Source organism: Phoenix dactylifera, chromosome 7 (assembly GCF_009389715.1).
Source record: "Phoenix dactylifera cultivar Barhee BC4 chromosome 7, palm_55x_up_171113_PBpolish2nd_filt_p, whole genome shotgun sequence".
Lineage (NCBI taxonomy): Eukaryota > Viridiplantae > Streptophyta > Magnoliopsida > Arecales > Arecaceae > Phoenix > Phoenix dactylifera.
Window position 1 is genome coordinate 5034061 of NC_052398.1, and position 19815 is coordinate 5053875.

A 19815-nucleotide genomic window follows, 5' to 3' on the forward strand; every position below is an offset into this window, starting at 1 on the left:
CAATGCATGCCTTATCCAAAAATAACTAGTTAAAAAATATTATTTAATTTTTTAAATTTTATATATAAATATTTTAAATTTATTTAATAAATAATTAATATAAAATTAGACATACGCCGGTATGTATTGTTATCTATTTAAATTTAATCATAAATATCTCGGATCTTTCGTAACCCGTCTTAATAAATTTTATGTTATAATTTTACAAATAACATTTAACTTTTTTTATTTATAAATATATAAAATTTATTCAGCGAACAGTCGAGATGGTGCAAAACAAACGACTGCGTACGGGTCCTTGTGGCCATATACACGCTTGGGGAGCTTCGTGTCGTTTTCGTGGTGTCCATTCTGCCGAGTTCCGCTGGAGTTGCGAAGGCTGCCGCAAGGAATTCCACTACGAACCCCTGCTCTCTCAGCTTGTTCTCTAATTTCCACTTGTTTGGAAAGATTTTGGGGAGGTTGGGAGTAGAATTCTGGTGGTGGCGGGGATGATGGGGTGGCCGTGTGGGTGTCTGAAGCTGGTTTCTTGGCTCTGTTTGGTGGGTTTTGTGAGTGGGATTGGAGCGAACTGGGGGACGCAGGCGAGCCACCCCCTGCCGCCGGGCACGGTGGTTCAGATGCTCCGGGACAACGGGTTTCAGAAGGTGAAGTTGTTTGATCCAGAGGATGGTACCATGAGTGCCCTCAGCAACACTGGGATCCAGGTGATGGTCGGAATTCCAAACGAGATGCTGGCCGACCTGGGGAGTACGAAGGCGGCCGAGAATTGGGTGTCCAAGAATGTCTCCAGTTATATCAAGGATGGAGTGGATATCAGGTTGTCTTTCTGTCCTCTCAATGCTTTTTTGAGCTTGTCTAATTCGTTCCTTTTGTTTTACGAGCGTCTAATTCGGTATAACTCTACTGTGGACACTTGAATGGCAAATATCAATTCAAATACATAGCCAGGAAGCTCGGCAGAAGCTTAATAGGATAGGATAGTTAGATGAACTATAAAGATCATCATCTAACTATTTTGGCTTATTATGATTGGAAAGGCAATAATTTTCCATGATTCTCTCATGGCTTCGTTTTAGCCATACTTGTTCCATTTCTTTTCAGTTTGTATGCATCTTTGGATAAGTTCTTGGTGGCTATTTGATATTATGATGGGCAGATGGATGCAGGAAACTGTGAAGCCTTGTCTCTTTAGTACTCAAAATCTTTTGTGTGGGTGTGTGTGTGATGAATCAAATCATTGAGTTATAGGATTTTTGAGCTAAATGCTGTTGATTCTGGAGTTGCTTTTCCCCATTTCTCAAAATTCAATTCATCACTAGCTCAGCAGTTGCTTTCAGCTCCTCTAGAAAAGGAAACAAGATATGTTTGTAAAGGATGTTCTGTTCTTTATCTGGCAGTAATGCAATGACTGTTGCATCGAAATAAATAAGCAAATAAATAAACAAATAAAGACAAAAAATATAGGTATTGAATAGAGTAAATCTGCCTCCCTTTTACTATGCATTTGTATAAAGGGAAGGGACGCAGAAACTGTTGTAGATCATGGAAATGTTTCTTTAAAATAATATCAACTTTAACAATAAGCATACACCCCTTTGCAATTTCCAGGTCATGTTAAAAACATTGTCCAACCAGTGATTCATTTTTCAGTTTAATTTGTATGCACATATTCCTTATGTCTACATGCAGTATCTGACAGTATACATGTCTGTCTCTTCATGGTTTCTTCTTTGTAATGAGGAATGTACCAGAGACATAATAAGCCCATCATAGTCATCATTGTTCTTGTGTCTAAATTTGATCTATTTATTGTCTTTCAGCAAGGCAAGTTCTTGTAACCCAAATAAAAAAAAAGCTAGCAGAGTTGTTTTCCCTTGTTTTGCATGATGTTTTTATTAAATGGAACTTATCTTAGATCAAATTTGTTCCAAAAAAAATGCAAAGCAGTGTTATGCTAGAGATGGCAGTGATTCTAGGAGACAAAAACATCGTTCAAAAAATTTTCAATTAGGACATATAATACTAGTGAATGATGTTTACTCAACAAAATTAGTAATATGTGCACTATTTTAGATTTCTGTTTTTAAGTCTCTGTACTTTTTTTAAAAAAAAATCAACTTGTTTAAGCTAGCCTGGTTCATGCTGTGCGTTTTTTCACCCTAACTTCGCATAAATATAGCAGTAAAGTCCTTCAGTTTATGGTTATTGAAATCAGGTTTAAGTTTTTCCAATATGATGTGCAAGTTAATTTTAGGAGGTTTTAATATCACGAATTTGCTGAGAATGAATCTAGATAGAAATACCTTAGCTCGTGTATTTTTGCCATATCTTCATAACATATAATGTGACATTGAGATTCCTGTTCGCATGTCTCTTTAAGCAAACATTTATAATGGAACACACTGATAGCATTGGAGCACGTTCCTACTTAATCCGTTCCACTCTAATTTGAATGACTCGATTGTTTTCTGCAAACATTTGAATACTCATCGAGTCCTCAAGGCATAATATAATCTATTGTCCCAAAACTGCAGTTTTCGTTGTAAATTCTTCACTATCTCTTCATTTTGCCATTCTTTGTCAATTATTCTGGCAACAGCCGATCTACACCACAAGGACTGAGGAAATCAGTGCCTCCAAGGCTCCAACAATTAAGGATATTGTTGGAACTATGAGATACGATAGTGGTAACCATCAATCTCGTAACCTGAATATGGCTAGCCTTGAATATATATATTCTTTGACCAACACCATTTAGTTTTAAAGCATTTTGTATTTTGTAATTTTAATATCAATAATTGACTTCATCAAGGATTCTAAATGATAAGGGTGCACATAAGTTTCAGTTGTGTGGATAGGTAAATCAATTTCTTAATTTTGAGATACCAAGTTAACATTTTGTTTAATTCATTTACCCTTTGATATATGTCTCTTTAAAAAGATCTAGAGTGAGATGCATAAAAGCGCCTATCAATAGAACCAGCATAATCCTAGAAAAGCATCATATAGACAAGGTTTTACATGGACCCGGATGGTCTCAACCTTGTGTAACTACATGATTTCAAGGATGAGGCAAGTGAATTGCCAGGCTTGTGTAGTTTTGAATTTATTCATATATTTCCAGGGACTCGTTGCTTAACTGATTTCTGGCCAGGAGTGGTGCTCTTTCTCTGGACCTATTGAATTCTGCAAGATTGGCTGTTTCTTATTTATTTTTCTTTCGCTGTTTTATCAGCAGACCTATTGTCAAAACCAAAAGATAATAAAGCAGAACATATATACCTTCTGCACCTTAGTTATTTTGATGACTTTTTGCCGGCAGCACCTTCGCTAAGACTAGAAAACATTGCTCGGTGTAATTGTTGTCACTTGTCTCTAATTGGGATTCAAGGTTAGAGTTTTTCTGTGACATTTCATACTGCTGGAATTTCTATTTGTACCATGTAATTCCCTTCTCCATTCATTTTGTATTCTTGGTAACTTTCCTCAAGGCTTTTGTAACTTGATATTTGCTTTGGGAGAGAAACAGAAAAAAAAAAAAAAAGAAATCTCTTTTCATCAGTGTATACATATAAACAAAAACCTAGAACCTTACCTTCAGGAAAGAGAATTCTTATATAGCTATATATTCACTCAAACCATTTGAAATGTTGATATTAAATACATGAATAACTAACCTGCATGTAATGGACTAATCCAACATTACTCATCTTCTATTCAAGTAACATGACTTGCAATGACCAGAACAGTTTTCGTGCTTTTAGCCTTCGGTTCACGGGTAATGGACTAATATTCACTTGTAGCTATCGTACGATCGCATTGCTTCTCTCACTCCAAGTATCATTGTTTCTCTGTGAATAGGTATGTTGCTGTTGGAAATGAGCCATTCTTGCAGACTTATAATGGGAGTTTTCTCCATACTACCTTTCCAGCCCTCCAAAACATCCAAGGTGCTCTCACACAAGCTGGGCTGAGCAGCCAGGTCAAAGTCACCGTGCCCCTTAATGCTGATGTCTATGAATCATCAACTGGCAAACCTTCTGATGGCAATTTCCGCTCGGACATCCTTGACCTCATGGTTTCTATCGTCAAATACCTCAGTGATAATGCTGCTCCCCTCACTGTCAACATTTACCCCTTCATCAGTCTCTACAATGATCCCAACTTTCCTATAGACTTTGCCTTCTTTGATGGAACACCTGCATCCCCCGTCGTCGATGGTTCGATCACATACACTAATGTATTCGATGCAAACCATGACACTCTCTTATGGGCCCTGCAGAAGAATGGCTTTGGAAATCTTGCTGTCATTGTTGGTGAGATTGGTTGGCCAACTGATGGGAATATGTATGCAAATATTCAGTATGCTCAACGATTTAATCAGGGTTTCATGAAGCGCATCGCATCGGGGCAGGGCACACCGATGAGACAAGGACCTATCGATGCATATATGTTTAGTTTCATAGATGAAGATCAAAAGAGCATCCTGCCAGGGAATTTTGAGAGGCATTGGGGCATCTTTTACTACGACGGGCAGCCGAAATACCAGCTTAATATCCAGACATCTAAATCTGGAACATTAGTTGGAGCTAAGAATGTCAAGTATTTGGACAAGAAGTGGTGTGTGTTCAAGCCTTCAGTCAACCTTGATGATTCGAGAGTTGCACCGGCTGCGAGCTATGCTTGTGGGAAAGCTGACTGCACAAGCCTTGGGTATAACACATCATGTGGCGATCTTGATGCACGAGGGAATATTTCCTATGCATTCAACAGCTACTACCAGATGAATGATCAGGATGACAGGGCCTGCAACTTCCAAGGCATAGCTACTACCACTGATAGAGATCCATCTACTTCCAAATGTAAGTTTGAGATCATGATTGAGCCTGATTCTGCAGCATCCTGGAGATTAGCCGCAGTCAGGGGACAGGGATATGGTTTGGTGTTCTTTGCGCTTCTTCCGTTCCTGTTGGTATTACTGTGATCATATCTCGACATTTCTATACTGTATTTATTATATTGCTCCATTGTTTTGTATCCATGTTTCCAAAGTTTTTATCTCCTCCACCAACTGCCGGTGAACCTGGTTATTTTCATCAAAAGAAGGAGAAAAATTCAGCATCTATGCCTTGCTATTTTAGTTAATCAGATTCGTAGTTTATATCCATTGGAGAGGCCTAGTTAGTGCTGCTGATTCAAGCTAATAACCCTTATTGCTTCATATGAGAACTAACATGGAAGATGAGTGCACAGAGAATAGTAAATGAAATAGTATATTGGATTAATCACTATCTTTTTTTTCTTTAAAAAAAGAAAAGAAAAAAAAAGATGGTTATTTATAAGAAAGATCCTACCTTGCAATATTAGAATCGCTACATTGGAGAAGCAATGTGTAATCATATTATGCACTCCAAAGTCATCATCTCCTCTGAAGAACTCCTATGACAGAATACCCATAAAAGTATTCTTGTGTAAGTGGGAAGTTTTTTTGAGCAGTGCGAATTAATTATTATTATTATTATTTTGAATCCAATGTGCATCACGGCACATAATTACTACTTTTCTTCACCAAATATATGTTTCATGGTGAATGAACCAATTAAAAATCCAGCACTGATAAAACAACGCAGCAAGCATGCAGTTGGCACTCTTTTTCAGATAGGATTAAAATTGTTTTAAGGTGAACTAAATTCTTGCAGGTGACCGGTAGATAGTCAGAATAATATAATCTTTTCTATTTCTTCAACCAACGCCAAATTTTTTTGAAAAGTTCCATTGCCTGGACTCCAACCCGGATCTCTCAGATGAGATCTGATGAGGATTTTACGATTTAAACAAATTTAATCATATAAAGCACCACTCAGGACTTCAGTGCGAGTTTGTATGTCTTATGATTGCCTATAAAGTATGAAGCACTTCCATATCCATCCAATAATGTCTTAATTTTACGAACCATATGCGAAAAATCCTGCTCCATTGCTCGCGTTTCTTTTTTCCAAAACAAATAGTTGGCCATTTGATTTGGGTATCTACAGCCATGCTCATACCAAATCGAAGTGTAACAGCTTTTGTAACTCTCTTGCTTTGTTTCGGTAATTGAAGATTGAGCTGCAGTTTTAACCAATAGTTATTGTGATAATACAATTGATTCACGGTGGTTACACTGCGCCTCCCTGCACATAAAGTTGCACACTATTAACATTATCTACTCGTCTAGTTTCCGAGAAGAGGATGGGAGAAAATATAGTCAACAAAAATATAAAAAAAATATCTTATAAGAGAGAGAAATAAAAATAAAATTTTTATATTTTATGAAAAAAATTATGTAAGACTCAGAAAAATCTAATTCTCACGGGCTAAAAATTAGAATATTTTTTTTTTCAAAAGAGCACTTAAGTTTTTTGACAAAATGAGGTAAAATATTTTTTTCAATCAAGGGTATAACAAATATTTTACATATTTTTTTTAGAAAAGAAGATGCTCAACCAAATATAAGCCACTTTGAAATGTGTCACTTTCGCATTTCTCATGGTGAACTAAACATGTGGCATTATATATTCAGGTATCAACTTTTCAGGAAAAAAAATAAGTGAGAAAATTTTTTCCAACAAATCAAACAAGTCCTATGATAATTATATATCGAGATGTTGCATATTGATTCACTTTCTTCAGCTTTTTAGTTGTCTGTCCTGAAGTAGGTTGCCATGGTTACCGACACCAAGGCTCTCAGAAATGGCATCAGCAAAGGCATGAACACTGTATTTAACTTCTCACAACCTTTTTATTTAGTGGATATGTAGCTTTCAATACATTATATCAGAAATATCATGATATGTGGACAAACTGATAGAAGATACGGTTACTTTTAATCATGATGCATGAATATTCAGAAAAAGAATATTGAGAGAACAAGCAACGTCAGGCACCGGAAATAGAAGCAGCTAGTGCACCATGATACTTAACTGGCACCAGAACCATGAATCCATAATCTTCCTTCTGGGCCAATAAAACATCTTCCCAGATATATTCTTGCATCCAAGCCCCTCCATCTTGAGGCAGGTCGGTGTCAAAAGATACTTGAGGTGCTGATGCTAACCATAACTGCAATGCCCCCTGTGAAGAGCTAGAGACAGGTACGGTTGCTAGCATCATCATAAATAGCAGCAGCAACAGCAGATGTGCTCTCATGGCTGAAACTTTTCAACTTTAACTCACACCACCTGACTGCCCCTCTTAAGCACTCATCCAGCTTTATTTAGAATCCTGATATATCACTAAATCATTCTTCTATAAATAATGTCTGGACTGAGAACCATGATCTTGACCCATCTAATGCTAGACAGAAGTATTTCACCAAAGATGGATGTTTCCTTCAAGCTCTTCCTTTCCTCACACCAGGAGCATGACCTGTATTCAACCGAACCACTATTTTAGCACGTTCTTGTAATCAGGCACACTTTTTACATTCACATTCTTTATTCTTTAAACTGGAAATGAAGGAAGAGAATGTATGACATTCAAAATGCCACTGAGTGCGACAAGATGATGGAATAAATAATGGAGGATGAAAGGCTATGAAAGAAAATAGTTTGTATCACTAAGCTGAAAAATAAAGCATAATCATACATAGAATTCAATATTTATGAGAGAGCTTAATTCTGAGTTTAAAATTTGGTACTCACAAGGACAAAAGTTTCAAATAGGTGATGATGGACAGACAGCAAGGTAATTCCAAACATATATGGATGGCAAAGTGACCCTGTAGCTTCAGCAGCAGATAAGAAAACAATATAATATTGGTATTATCTTTTAGATACCACAATGGGACATCAGAGGGTAAATGATTGCTAGCTGGAACACAGCTTAGTTTCTTGAATTTTGGACTCCCGAAGACAATTTAATATGGTTGAATCCCAATTTATTATGCTAAGAAATATCGGATATATAACGATCATCCTGTAAGTTCACTAAGCAAAATGATACATTTTAGGTATCACTTAAACTCTTCCAAAGAAATACCACCATGGAATTCTAAACAATTGCTTGCAATCCACAAAGCAATCAAAGATAATAGGATGACACCATCATCATGTTAAAATGCGTAAACAGTGAAAGGAGAGACACTAGACAGTTTCTCAACAGCCATGAGGCCATAACAGAAGCTAAATGTCAGGGCATTCTATAGTAAGATATCTTGGACTGCATTATCATCTATGCAGTTTCGCATATAGAAGCTGGTGGTTCTAATGTGACTAATGTCATTTTTTTTACCTTTTGACAGTATGGAACTATTATGTAGGCAATATAATTATAAAACCTGAGCCTCTGGTAAATGCACTTTAATATGCTCCACCATTAAATGCATCATCTTCATCCGTAGAAAAAAATGGAAACATGCAGATATGCTCCAAGCAATGCTTTTAGCAGGCATCCAACAGCATTTTCTGTGAGACTAACAAATAAGCCATACAATGAATATTCCTATTCCATCTAGAAAAGTTTGCTCTTAGGGTGGAAGTCCAGCGGATGCTTGTTGGTAGTTCAACTACAAGTTTAGAGTGTTTCACCAACTGCCCCAAACTCCGTGGCCATTTTGGCTTCTTTTGCACCTTGAGCATGTTAAAAGCATCAATCTATAAATTTACTATACAGTTGGTTAGATCTTGCATGCTGCACTTGTACCGATGCTATTACAGCTATAAATGAATCAATATTCCTGATTAGCAGACATCAATATGCAGCAACACATATCATAGAGATATTGGATGTCCCATGTGAAGGGTTAGAACAGGGAAATCAATGTAATATCTGATAGAACCTCGAGTTGGAAAGGACAGGATTCTTTTTAAGTGATTTTTTTTGAGTGAATCTGTGTATCAGTTAATTGTCGCATTTAGATAAGCAGCCGTAGAACTTCTTGAAGATTGGACAACATAAAAAGCAATGGCAGGTTATACACTACAACCTAGACATTTTCCTTGTTATCACGTGGAATCATCTTTTCATAGTTTCTTACTATATGACAATACAAGAAACTCATCATATTAGTTGGATGAGTTTACATATGCACCATACAGTTCAGGGTCCTATTTTTAGCGTGTATCATTTATAAACATACGTTTGGCCTAAAATCCTACTAACACATTGCGTTTTATCCAGCATTTGCTCCAAAGTTGATGGCATGTTAGGACAAATACATGAGCAAACATGAAATGATAAGTAACTCCAACGATGCAAAGAGAAATCACCAGAAAGTGCTAGCAAATTGGATAATTATTAAAGATAGCTATGCCACCAGAAACAGAACCAGCTACAACCCTGAAGAGAGTGTATAGAGGAAAATATTTTCTCAACATATCCCAGTTATGGAAAAATCATACCCATATAACTCAAAAAACAGTTTTTATTGGATGAAGCTGATTTGAAGGAAATTGTGTTTCCCAGCAGCAACAGGAAATATTTGTATTCAGAACATTGCTTGTTTCTTTGCTCTTTATCAGGAAAGAAAACACTTGGAAATCATAATATCAAAGTATGAAACTGTAGAAACAAACGGACATGCAATCTATGGTTTAGCACATAAACAGGGACCAAAATGTTAGGGAACAGAATTGCCAGTATCTTCCGTTAAAGCAGATCAAATCACATGATTTCATTGCCATATGTATTCTTAATATCGTTAATTGTAATTTACAAACAGAGAAAAGGTAAGGATGTAAAAATAAGATTGGCATACCTATTTATTTCATTAAGTGTGCTGATCCTTTAAACTTCTGAAGGAATACCTTTGATTTTATATCAGCCTACACAAAGAATTTGCCTGAGGTTAAAATAAAGCTCAATCTTTTTCACAATTATCGGGAAAAAGCTTATTGCACCAGATCTTGCAGTTAGGATTTGCAGTGCTTGCGGACAAATTACAAGGCCCTCCTACAGTTTGCTACTATCACTACATAGGCATGCATTTGTCCTACATTGTACACCCAAATCACAAAGTTTAGCTTTTTACTGGCAGCATTTTGAAGAATATGCTGAGAGAAGCCAATATGGACACAAATTTTCAGAAAAAGAAAGCAAAACATACCTGCCGGATTGGCTCGGGAACACGAAATTTGCAAGACAATTTCACAATCCTGATGGCAGAGTTAAGGGATATCCGATGGCCGGTTGATATATAAATGGGTTTTGATGAACCAGGACTGGATCGCATTGCCTGAAAAGGACATTAGTTCAGGTGAGGGAAGACAAAAATTCAGCATAGGTATAAGCCCCAATAATCACAAGATAAAAATATATGTAGTATATGATGGAGTAATCACAGCTTAAGCATCATACTGGTTGGATCTCAACAGTGAATGCCATATTTTACCTAATACACTGATGTAATAAATCTTACTACCAATATTATCCTACGGTTGGCTTTTCTGACTTGTCGTGCATGGTTTAAGCTTCAAAAGTTTGAGACTGCCGACAGGTGTTATGTAACTGCTTGATACGTAACAAGTCGATCTATGAATTTTTTTTTATCCATATGTGGATATTTTTTGATATTAAATGTTCTAGGAAATACATGCAATATTCGATATTTTTAGGTGATGATACAGAAATGCCTAGAACAAATAAATTTAATTTAGGAAACAACAGCTCTAAGAGCCTTCTATTTTCATGCAAGGTTTGAGAACTTGGTTTTGGTTTCAGTTGGGTTTGTGGAGTTCTGTTTCAGCAGTCTTGGCGATTTTGGAAGTTCGTACCACCTATCAAAGCTTTCGGTCAAAAAATTCAAGGAAAAAATCAAATAAGGGAAAGTAAGCCCCAAAAAATCATTGCACAACATTTTAAAGTATTTTTTTTGTTATATGGGCTCTTTATTTGTGTAGTTTTGACAGTTTTGAGCTGAAGATGACATTATGTAGAAGTGAAATTCATTGAAATATGCTACTATTTTGTATCATGGGTGTATTTTATTTACTTATTGACATTATTCAAACATGTTACTTCAGAAGCTTTTTATTCAGTTTTGCATTTTAAAAAATTTCTTCATTTTTAGAAGAATTAACAAGTATATTAAATGTCGGTATTCCTCTCATATTTTTGAGGCTAAGTGACTATTTAATCAAATGCATGCAATAATATCATTGTCTTTATTTTATGTAAAAAATATGATTTGGATATGGAAACATCTTGTAGTTACTTGTTCTTTATTCTTATAAAGTACTATACTAGCTAAATAAGGGCCTTTTCAAAGGTATGACTTATCAAGGATTATGTTTACTGCCTATCGCCTTTTTCAACTCATGAAAGAAAAAAGAAAATCATTGAAAATTCATACTTAATAGCCTATGTACTAAAACAACTAAAAAAAATGATCCCACTATAATGTTAAACACTACAAAAGATTTGTAAACTAATCTATGATCATTTCAGTGTGTTTCGGCTGAAACTGGGCCGAGGCTGACCGAAGCCCGAAACTGGGAGTCAATTTTGGTTAGTCTCGGCCGAAATTGAGAGGTTTCGGCTGAAATGATTGGTTTCGATCGAAACTCAAAACCTTGTTTTAATGATGAGTACATAACAGTATAACACAGAAGAGCTGTATAACAGAAATGGAAGGCAAAAGTACTTGAAGATCAAGATAATATCTACACATGCTATACTGACAGATCTTAGATGCTCTTACCACTCCCCATATATTCCCCGACCTCCCGATTAATGGGATCAGATCCTTGTCACAGTTTTCTCTTGCTTCTAGACATTGCCTCACACAAGACTGAGTAAGGCCATCCACATGATGCAACTGGCGCACAAAAATGGAAAATATTAAGGATTTATCATAAGGAAAGTCCATTATTGCCAAAAGAAAAATTCCACAACATGCCAAGGGGCTAATGATTCAAATGGATCAGGTAGGGTCTGGGCCTGGCCAGAGCAAAGCCAGCTTGAATCAGTTTCTGATATAGGAAATGGACCATTACTTGGCCCATATATTCAGTGAATTCAGGATCAGTCTACAATTTATGGGTCAAACTAGACAAATATGTACTATTTTCTTGGGGCAACAGGGGTCAGCCATAGTTTAGCCTATCCAAGCCTGATTTGTTTGAGAATAGATCTACTTCTGGGCACCAAAAGCAACAGGAGATCCAGATTAGTATTTGTCCCCAACTGATCCAGATTGGGTTCAATCCTACCTGACTCACCTGCAGCACTACAAGGGGTGCGGCTGATTATTAGAACAAAGAAAGGCTTGTAACATAATTAATGCTAACTAGACCCATTCACTGTTCAAGAAGATTTTTGAAAAAAAGAATTGCTTATGATATTCTGATATTATCAAATTCTATGATGAAAAAAGAATATTCCTTGCACACGTTTTGTTAGACTCACACTTATTATCAAAAAAAAAAAATGATACTTGAACATAATATGAAAAAACAACTGCAGGGAGAGTTCTTGACTTGTTTTTAAGAAAATCCACCTGCGTAGTTTTCTTTAAAAAACAGAGAGAAAGAACGAAAAGAAAAGTAGTTCTAATATGAGATGCTCTCCCGTGATGAAAACCCCTAAAATGAGAATGTCATTATGCTTGTAACCAAAAGTTCCATCCATTTGTGTTGTCTTTTTTTTTTTAAGCACAGCTATAAGTATCTATGTTTTGTTACATCATAAGCCATGATAATATGGACATACATCCAATAAGCGATTGTATACATAATGTGTACTCATTAGGAAAGTCTAGCTAATTCATCCCAATAAAAGGTAGCTTTATTATAGATACACTTTATAACTTCAAATTTTTTCTCCCGTACGATAAACTTTCCTTGTTTTATCTTATAACATTTTAAGCCCACAGAAAGTCACATTCCTTTACATACTTAAAACTCTTAAACTCTTATTATCACCAAAATAATACATTTAGTGGATAAAAGGTAACATACTTGCTCTATATCATCCATGATCTTACTATGTAAGTATTGTGAATGACAAGTAGAATCTACTTACATTTTTTCCTATCCCAATGGTAGGAAGATTAGCAAGGACACCAAGATGGCAAGCCAAACCAAAACCTGATAGATGCTTACAAGTTAGGATTTTTCTTTGTGTAAATATGATGCAACAAAGATAATAAAGTCCTAAATTGATTACTGCAAAGGAGAAAAAATAAAAAAGCGAATTCCTAATTGATATGCCCCGATACTGCATTTTTCTAAAGTATTTATTTGTTTTGATCAGCACTTGAAATTCGCCCTGCATCAACATAGGGATAGTCGAGCTCCAAGATATGAACAAGACTAATACAGAAATGCAGTTATCAAATAAGGTTTTCTATTAAGGGTTAGCAGGAAAAAAAAAAGGCAAGATGGTTCATACAAGTGCTTCCAAATGCATAGCAATAATCATGTAATGTCGAACATGAGCAAGGCACATCATCATTTGTCATCAGCAAAACATTGTACTATCTTGGATGACCTTTTCTCTAAGTTGCTAAATAGTTTAGCATTACTAGGTGTCGGTGTGCAATGTGATGGTACAAGGATGAATCAGAGGACAGTTGGAAAAAAACCATATATAAAACTCACCTCGAGGATGAAGCAACCCATTGCCATCAACCATCAATAACTGTCAACAATGATACAGATCCAACATTGTTGAGTTAGGCACCTTTTGTGTCAAAACTAAATCTGGCAGTCACTAGCATAAAGAAACCTAAAATTGCAATTATGATCCTAAGATGTGGTAAGTGAGTATACTGTTCCAGAAAGATGAAAATGGATAAAATTTCAGAACGAAATGCCATTAAGTAAAATTTTTCACTAGCTACCTGGTCATGCTTAACAAATGGCCACCAATTTACACGAAAATAAAATCTCCGGATTTTAGTAATTAAATGGTTATAGCTGACTTATGATTAGATGTAAAAAGATATTGTTGCAACTGTCAAAATGATGGTCCATTAATCCAATAAGAGAACTTCATCCAAACAAGTCTGACTTGCTTATGAAGTAGTTGTCTAATTGGGGCACAAAAGTTTGATATAAAATAGCAGTCCTGTAAAGCCAAACCTTCACAAGCAGTATCTAATGGGTTGGCTGTACAACTGAGTTTCCAAATCAATGTCTAAAGCAGTAAAGCATTACTAAAAACATGATATATTACAGTAACATTATTTGGTACAGTTGTAACTTAAAACTTCAGTTGAGTCTAAAGTATTAGACCGTACTTATTATTTCTGAATCAGAAATAGTTGTTAAAGAAAGACGAAATTAAGTAGCCGCACATATGAGTGCATGAATATCACATGCTATGTAATAGTTGTATAACAAATATGCATAATCGCATGTATGCATCCACCCCCTTCCAACACATGCAAGCATGAGCCACACCTGCCGACAAGGATACATACACGCACATATGCGTACATGCATGCATGCAAACAACCAGATGTGAATAAATTCAGTATTTTTTTCCTTCTAAAGGAGATACCTGTTTCAAACCATTGTCTAGATTGATTTCCTAATGAAATTTGATCTTATATTTTTCCTTATATTTTTATTTTGTATTCATGTATTGAAATTTATAATTATTCATGAATTTGGATCATCAAAATAAGCAAGAATATTATTTGCAAGGTCTGCTGAACCGACCTGTACCGGTCGGTTCAGCCCGTACCGGACCGGTACCGAGCCGCACCGGTCCGGTACAGGGGTATAAAACGGTTCCGACCCAATATGGATCGGAACCGTTTGGTTTGAGCCTCGTACCGGTGCGAACCGGCTCGGTTCGCACCGGTACATGTGTGAACCGGTGCGAACCGCTCGGTTCCACCAGTATGAGCTCGAACCGGTGCGAACCGAGCTGGTTCCCACCGGTTCGCTTCTGAAAAATAGTGCCAGCGCTGTGGCACTTTGAAAATGCCACAGCGCTGGCCAGAGGCTGGCACTTTTCAAAGTGCCACACTGGGGCACTTTTCAAAGTGCCACTCAACCCGATTTTAGATATTCGAGAGTGCTTTAAATGTATGTAATTGATTGTATCTTAATTTGAAAATATTTTATGTTCTTCATCTCAATCATTTGGAAGTAATAAGTTGCATCATCTACTTTTAACCTTAAACCTAAACATAAAAACATCAAAAAAATATCCAAAAGTGAAAGAACTCCCCAAAAAAAAAACGACGATAGGGTCGAAACCAGGCTGAATGTGACCCATCGGTACGGTATCGGTTCGGCACCGGTACCGTACCATTACCGGAGCCGACCGGTACGTCGGTACCATCGGTACCGCGAACCTTGATTATTTGTATGCAAAATGCCATGCATGGATATTAAAACAAAAATACTAAAACAAGGTATTCATTCCTTATCTCATTCTTGATTATATCGCGATGGAAGGATCTCTTTTTTCATTTTTTGCAAATAACTATTAAATTTTTCATACATAATATGATTAATAGATTCAATGGATTTAGGTAATGATTACTCATTTGATATGTCGATACATAAGCACCTGCTCCATTGAGTCAATAGAGAGATTCCATCTACCGACACAAGTTAGTCAACTCCATTGAGTCTCTGCACCTGCTCTTTCCTTTTATTCTAGTTTTATAAACCCTTGCTTTGTCAAAACAAAGTTTTGGCTCAAGACATCATACATATGTGCATATACAAAACAGCCAGATAATTAATCCATCCATCACTATTACAGCTGAGGTTAGTAAACCAGAAAAAGTCAGAATTTCACCTGAGGGTAGAAAGGATGAGCATTATGCTTCAGTTTATCCAAGAGTCCTAGAAGAATTGGAGCCTACAATAATATGACAAAGTCATGATATTAATCCCAGCACTAGCCATATAGCTTATATGGATGTCCGATCAAACAAAAACAAATAATGAAACTAGTCACATTTATAAATTAAAAAACTCAGTAAAACATGTCAGGAACCTTCTTTGGCTCACAAGGCTTGATAGATTCTTTTCTAATTTCATTCAGTACGATATATGCCTTCACTAAGTTCAGGAAAAGTATTCAGTTCTCATTCCATACGTTAAAAGAAAATGAACAAGGTATTGCCATATGTCCACCCTTGAGCAACTTGCTGAAGATATAAAAAGAATCAAATTCTCAACAAATATTATACTCCACAATGATTGAAATCACTGATACTTCAAGTAAAATTAAAATTGTTAATATTCACTCTCTCTTGTGGTATTGGTAACTTCAATCATTAAAAATTCAGCATGGAATGTAAAAGTGGGACTCATTAAACACTTGACCTTTTTAAAATTGATAAAATGTTGTTTGGAGATAATGCCTTAAGGGTGTACAACTTGGACAGAATCATAAACACCTCCGCCTAGTAGCGAGTGAGGTTGAGCCCACAACCCAAATGCAGTGGGTTTCTCATTTAGAGCCACCTTATAAATAATTTGGCCCATGGCCAAAGCATCCACAACCTCACAGAAAAAACACCATCATCTACTTGATCCCCGCACACTTGAGCCACTAACCAACCATAGTTACGAGGCACCACCAATATTAATGCGTGGAGGTATAGCAATTCTAGCAACCATCAACTGGACCAGCCCCTATCGAATCAACAAATTCTGATAAGTGGTAATATGCAGGAAAAGGATCTAGATGCATCATCAACTAATAGAAAATGCAATTGTGGGAAAGAGGTTATGCTTCCATCGGTGGGGAACTGAACACTTGAAGAATAAATGAAAAAACAGCTATACAGAATTGTAACTAAAGAGGTTGCCTATTTAGACAAGTTTCATCCTTGGGTTAAGGATAGATTTATAGATAAGAAAACATTATGCATCACGTTTTTGATTTAGAGAAGTTTATGATACACATAAAATACATAAATAAATGCATGAGATAGCATATATGAAATAGTTGTGGGCTGACTAATGAGTTTCCATTTGTGATGAACCCCGACCAAGGGTCAAAATCAAGCCATTATTTCTTAGCATTTCTTTGGATGACTTGACTGATGGCATTCTAAAGGAAGTCTTTGGAAGATAAGAGCCTGGAAAGAACTAAACCGTAATATGTGCAATTCAATATAGTAGGATTGCTAATAAAAGTGAGAAGCATATGATGCTTATGGGACAGGAGTGCCTTGCAATGACAGTTTTTGCTGTCATATCTATAAATAATCATGTCGGCCAATGAATTAAGACATTTAGAACTTGGTAAAGTGGATAACCTGAAGAGGTGCTACTAAGGCATTCTATGATCACCTCATGTCCTTGAGACTGCAGGAGAAAATCTTATATAGTAAAATTGATGTGCATGTCAAAATACATAAAGTATTGCAAATTTGCAAGTTCTAAAACAACAAGAGGTGGTAGAGTTGCTTAGACAGGCCATTCATATCATTCTATAACTGGATTTAGGCATGTGCATCACGTTGATCTATGTGCAATAGAAACTACATCACAAAACATTATTGATCCAAGAACAAGCAACATAATTTTCGAGGCGATTTATACATCGTCAATACTTTTCCTACAGAACAGAGGAAAATCTGGTTACATTGATCGTTAATGCATAAGTATGAATTTTTGAGAATGATGATGGGAGTATTGCTTTATGAAAATTCTAAATCCATGAGGATCTGAACTTGGAGCCTCTCTCCAATGCAAACTCTGAGGAGAGGTGTGCCGGCCATCCAACCCAAGTCTTGTCGGCTATTCATAAGCATGATGAAAAAAAATAAAAAAGACTTGTTAAGATAAAAATTTGGTCATTTTGGGAGCAACACATAATTGAATATAATAAATAAAGCTACCTTGAAAAAATGAAATACTTTAAGAAAGAAACTTTAAACTCATACCTCTCTAAAAGCAAGAAAACCAGGAACATAAGGAATTTGCAGTTTGGTAACATCAAACTCTTCATGGACAACATTCAAAGTATCAGCATCCAGAATTATGAGAGCAGCACATGCTGTAGAAGGGTCCTCTTTTAAGAAGCTGATATCAACCCCACCAATATACTTTAGCTTCTCAGTTTTGAAACCTTCTAGTGAACTTGAGTCATGTGATGGTATTATCCATGTGAAATCATCTTCAACAATCAGTTTTCCCTTGAGCAGATCCTGTGCTCTGCATGCCAATTAACTTGTCAACAAAACAAGAATAAATACAAGCAAGCTCTGCAGATCCTTGCTGCAACAAAAGCACCACCATTCATTAACAGAGTTAAGTTAGGAATTAAAGGCAAAGGTATACTCAATCCAATCCTGTTGGCACAACGAGAAGGTGCTTCCATTTTCTCGAATGGAAGGATCATCCATTTGTGTATCCCAAGATTCTTCAGATATACTGATATAGCATGTTGATCAATTAGTTTGGCTGTATCACTGCATGGTGTTGCCTGCAAGGACAGGTTGAAATGTAATAGACTGCTATATCAAGATCTCATCGAGATCAACTAGCATTACTCAACAAATGCACATATTCTCCTGAGAGTTCTGAGTTTATCTTCTATCTTGTAATGAGATTACAACTAGATCTCAAATTTCTAAATAAATAAAAAACAACAGCAATACACATTACTCCATAACCAAAGCATTATTAAATATTGAAAGTATCAAAATGGGAAAAGAGCTGGACTTATATTTCATCAGCGGCCTGCCCATTTTCAAAGATACTGTGCTACCAGAGGTTAGCTACGATTCTGTTCACATGAAAATTAATGTTCCCTTCAACTTTTCAAGACATTCGGAGATAAAAAAAACTAACATTCTCATTCATCAGTATAACAACCAAAATTTTCAATCAAGTCCAAGCAAAATCAAACAAAACAAGTAGATTTAACTTCCTATAAACTAACACTCCAATTTACACAGCAAGAACAATATCTATGTCATGAAATTCTTAAAACAAGCATCCATATGGCACTCCCTAATTCAAGTGGTATATGTAGTAGGATAAGACTCGTACAGCAGCATTAAACTCGATTCCAAGATGGTGACTCAGGACACGGAACCAAACTATACAGTTAACATCTGCCAGTTCTTGCTTTCTTTTGTTGCGAGTGAAAACAAAAAAAATAAAAATAAAAAACACCAAAGAAGGTGAAGCAGATTGCAAATAGAAATTCGAACCGGCAGTTGAGAAAATACGCTTACAGCAGGAAACTTGCCGAATCTCGAAATGCCACGCCTCCTACCTACGAAAATTTTATGCCTGACCATCAAACTTTTTCAAGGAATAAAAAAGGGAAATAAATGCAAACCAAATAAGCGATTACGAAAAAGAAAAATACTAGGATGGTTAGCTCTTGGGCCAGGCAGAAAGAGAGAGTTTGCGGGTTGGGATGCGATGATCAAAATACCCAGAACTTTCCGCGGTTCACGCCAGAATTTGCTCGTTTTGAAGGCTGGACAGGGCACGAGGAGGAGGAGGAGGATGGCCCAGGGTTTCGCAGCGGATATTTATTAGGGTTTCTGGAAGTCTTCAACGGGATGCCAATCGGAGAGGTATGGAGCTGAAGCGGGGTTGGGAGTCGCAGAGGAAGAGCCGAGACCTTCGCGTCGTAGCAGCCCATGTAAGAAAAATCATCTTTTAAAAAGGATTTTTCTCATTATTGCTGCTCCCTCGCTCACATTCAGATGCATAAAGGATTTACTTCAGGGACCGCCGATGGACCTCCGAATACTCAAAAAATTATTATACCATCTATTATCAGTTTTTTATTTAAATATTATGAATTATTGTAATTTTTGTCTGTGGAAATATCGAAATGGAAATTTAGAGTAGGTGCCTCTTTTTTTTCCTCTTTTTTGGTGAAAGCGTAGGT

The 19815-nt window shown here is 36.4% G+C and overlaps 2 protein-coding genes across 10 annotated transcripts; one reads left to right on the top strand and one right to left on the bottom strand.

Annotated features, from left to right (window-relative positions):
* Positions 1–273: 273 nt before the first annotated feature.
* On the top strand, positions 274–5170 carry LOC103696706 (glucan endo-1,3-beta-glucosidase 6-like). The gene is made up of 2 exons (XM_008778402.4): positions 274–820; positions 3865–5170. Exons 1-2 carry the CDS (start codon positions 492–494, stop codon positions 4985–4987), a joined length of 1452 nt encoding a protein of 483 aa, XP_008776624.2. The 5' UTR covers positions 274–491; the 3' UTR covers positions 4988–5170.
* A 1590-nt stretch (positions 5171–6760) lies between these two features.
* LOC113462989 (endonuclease V-like) lies at positions 6761–19679 on the bottom strand. 9 transcript variants are annotated; one of them, XM_039128052.1, is made up of 11 exons: positions 19351–19676; positions 19145–19181; positions 18243–18387; positions 17846–18116; positions 15742–15804; positions 13581–13620; positions 13003–13067; positions 11681–11797; positions 10088–10216; positions 9740–9806; positions 6761–7410 (listed from the first exon to the last, which is right to left on the bottom strand). In XM_039128052.1, the coding sequence occupies exons 3-10, from the start codon at positions 18305–18307 to the stop codon at positions 9744–9746; spliced, it is 813 nt and encodes a 270-aa protein (XP_038983980.1). In that variant the 5' UTR covers positions 18308–18387; positions 19145–19181; positions 19351–19676; the 3' UTR covers positions 6761–7410; positions 9740–9743. The 9 variants fall into 9 exon arrangements, with proteins under 9 accessions (XP_038983980.1, XP_038983982.1, XP_038983977.1 ...); XM_039128054.1 differs by having other exon boundaries at positions 19121–19181; XM_039128049.1 differs by having other exon boundaries at positions 19145–19185.
* Positions 19680–19815: the final 136 nt, after the last annotated feature.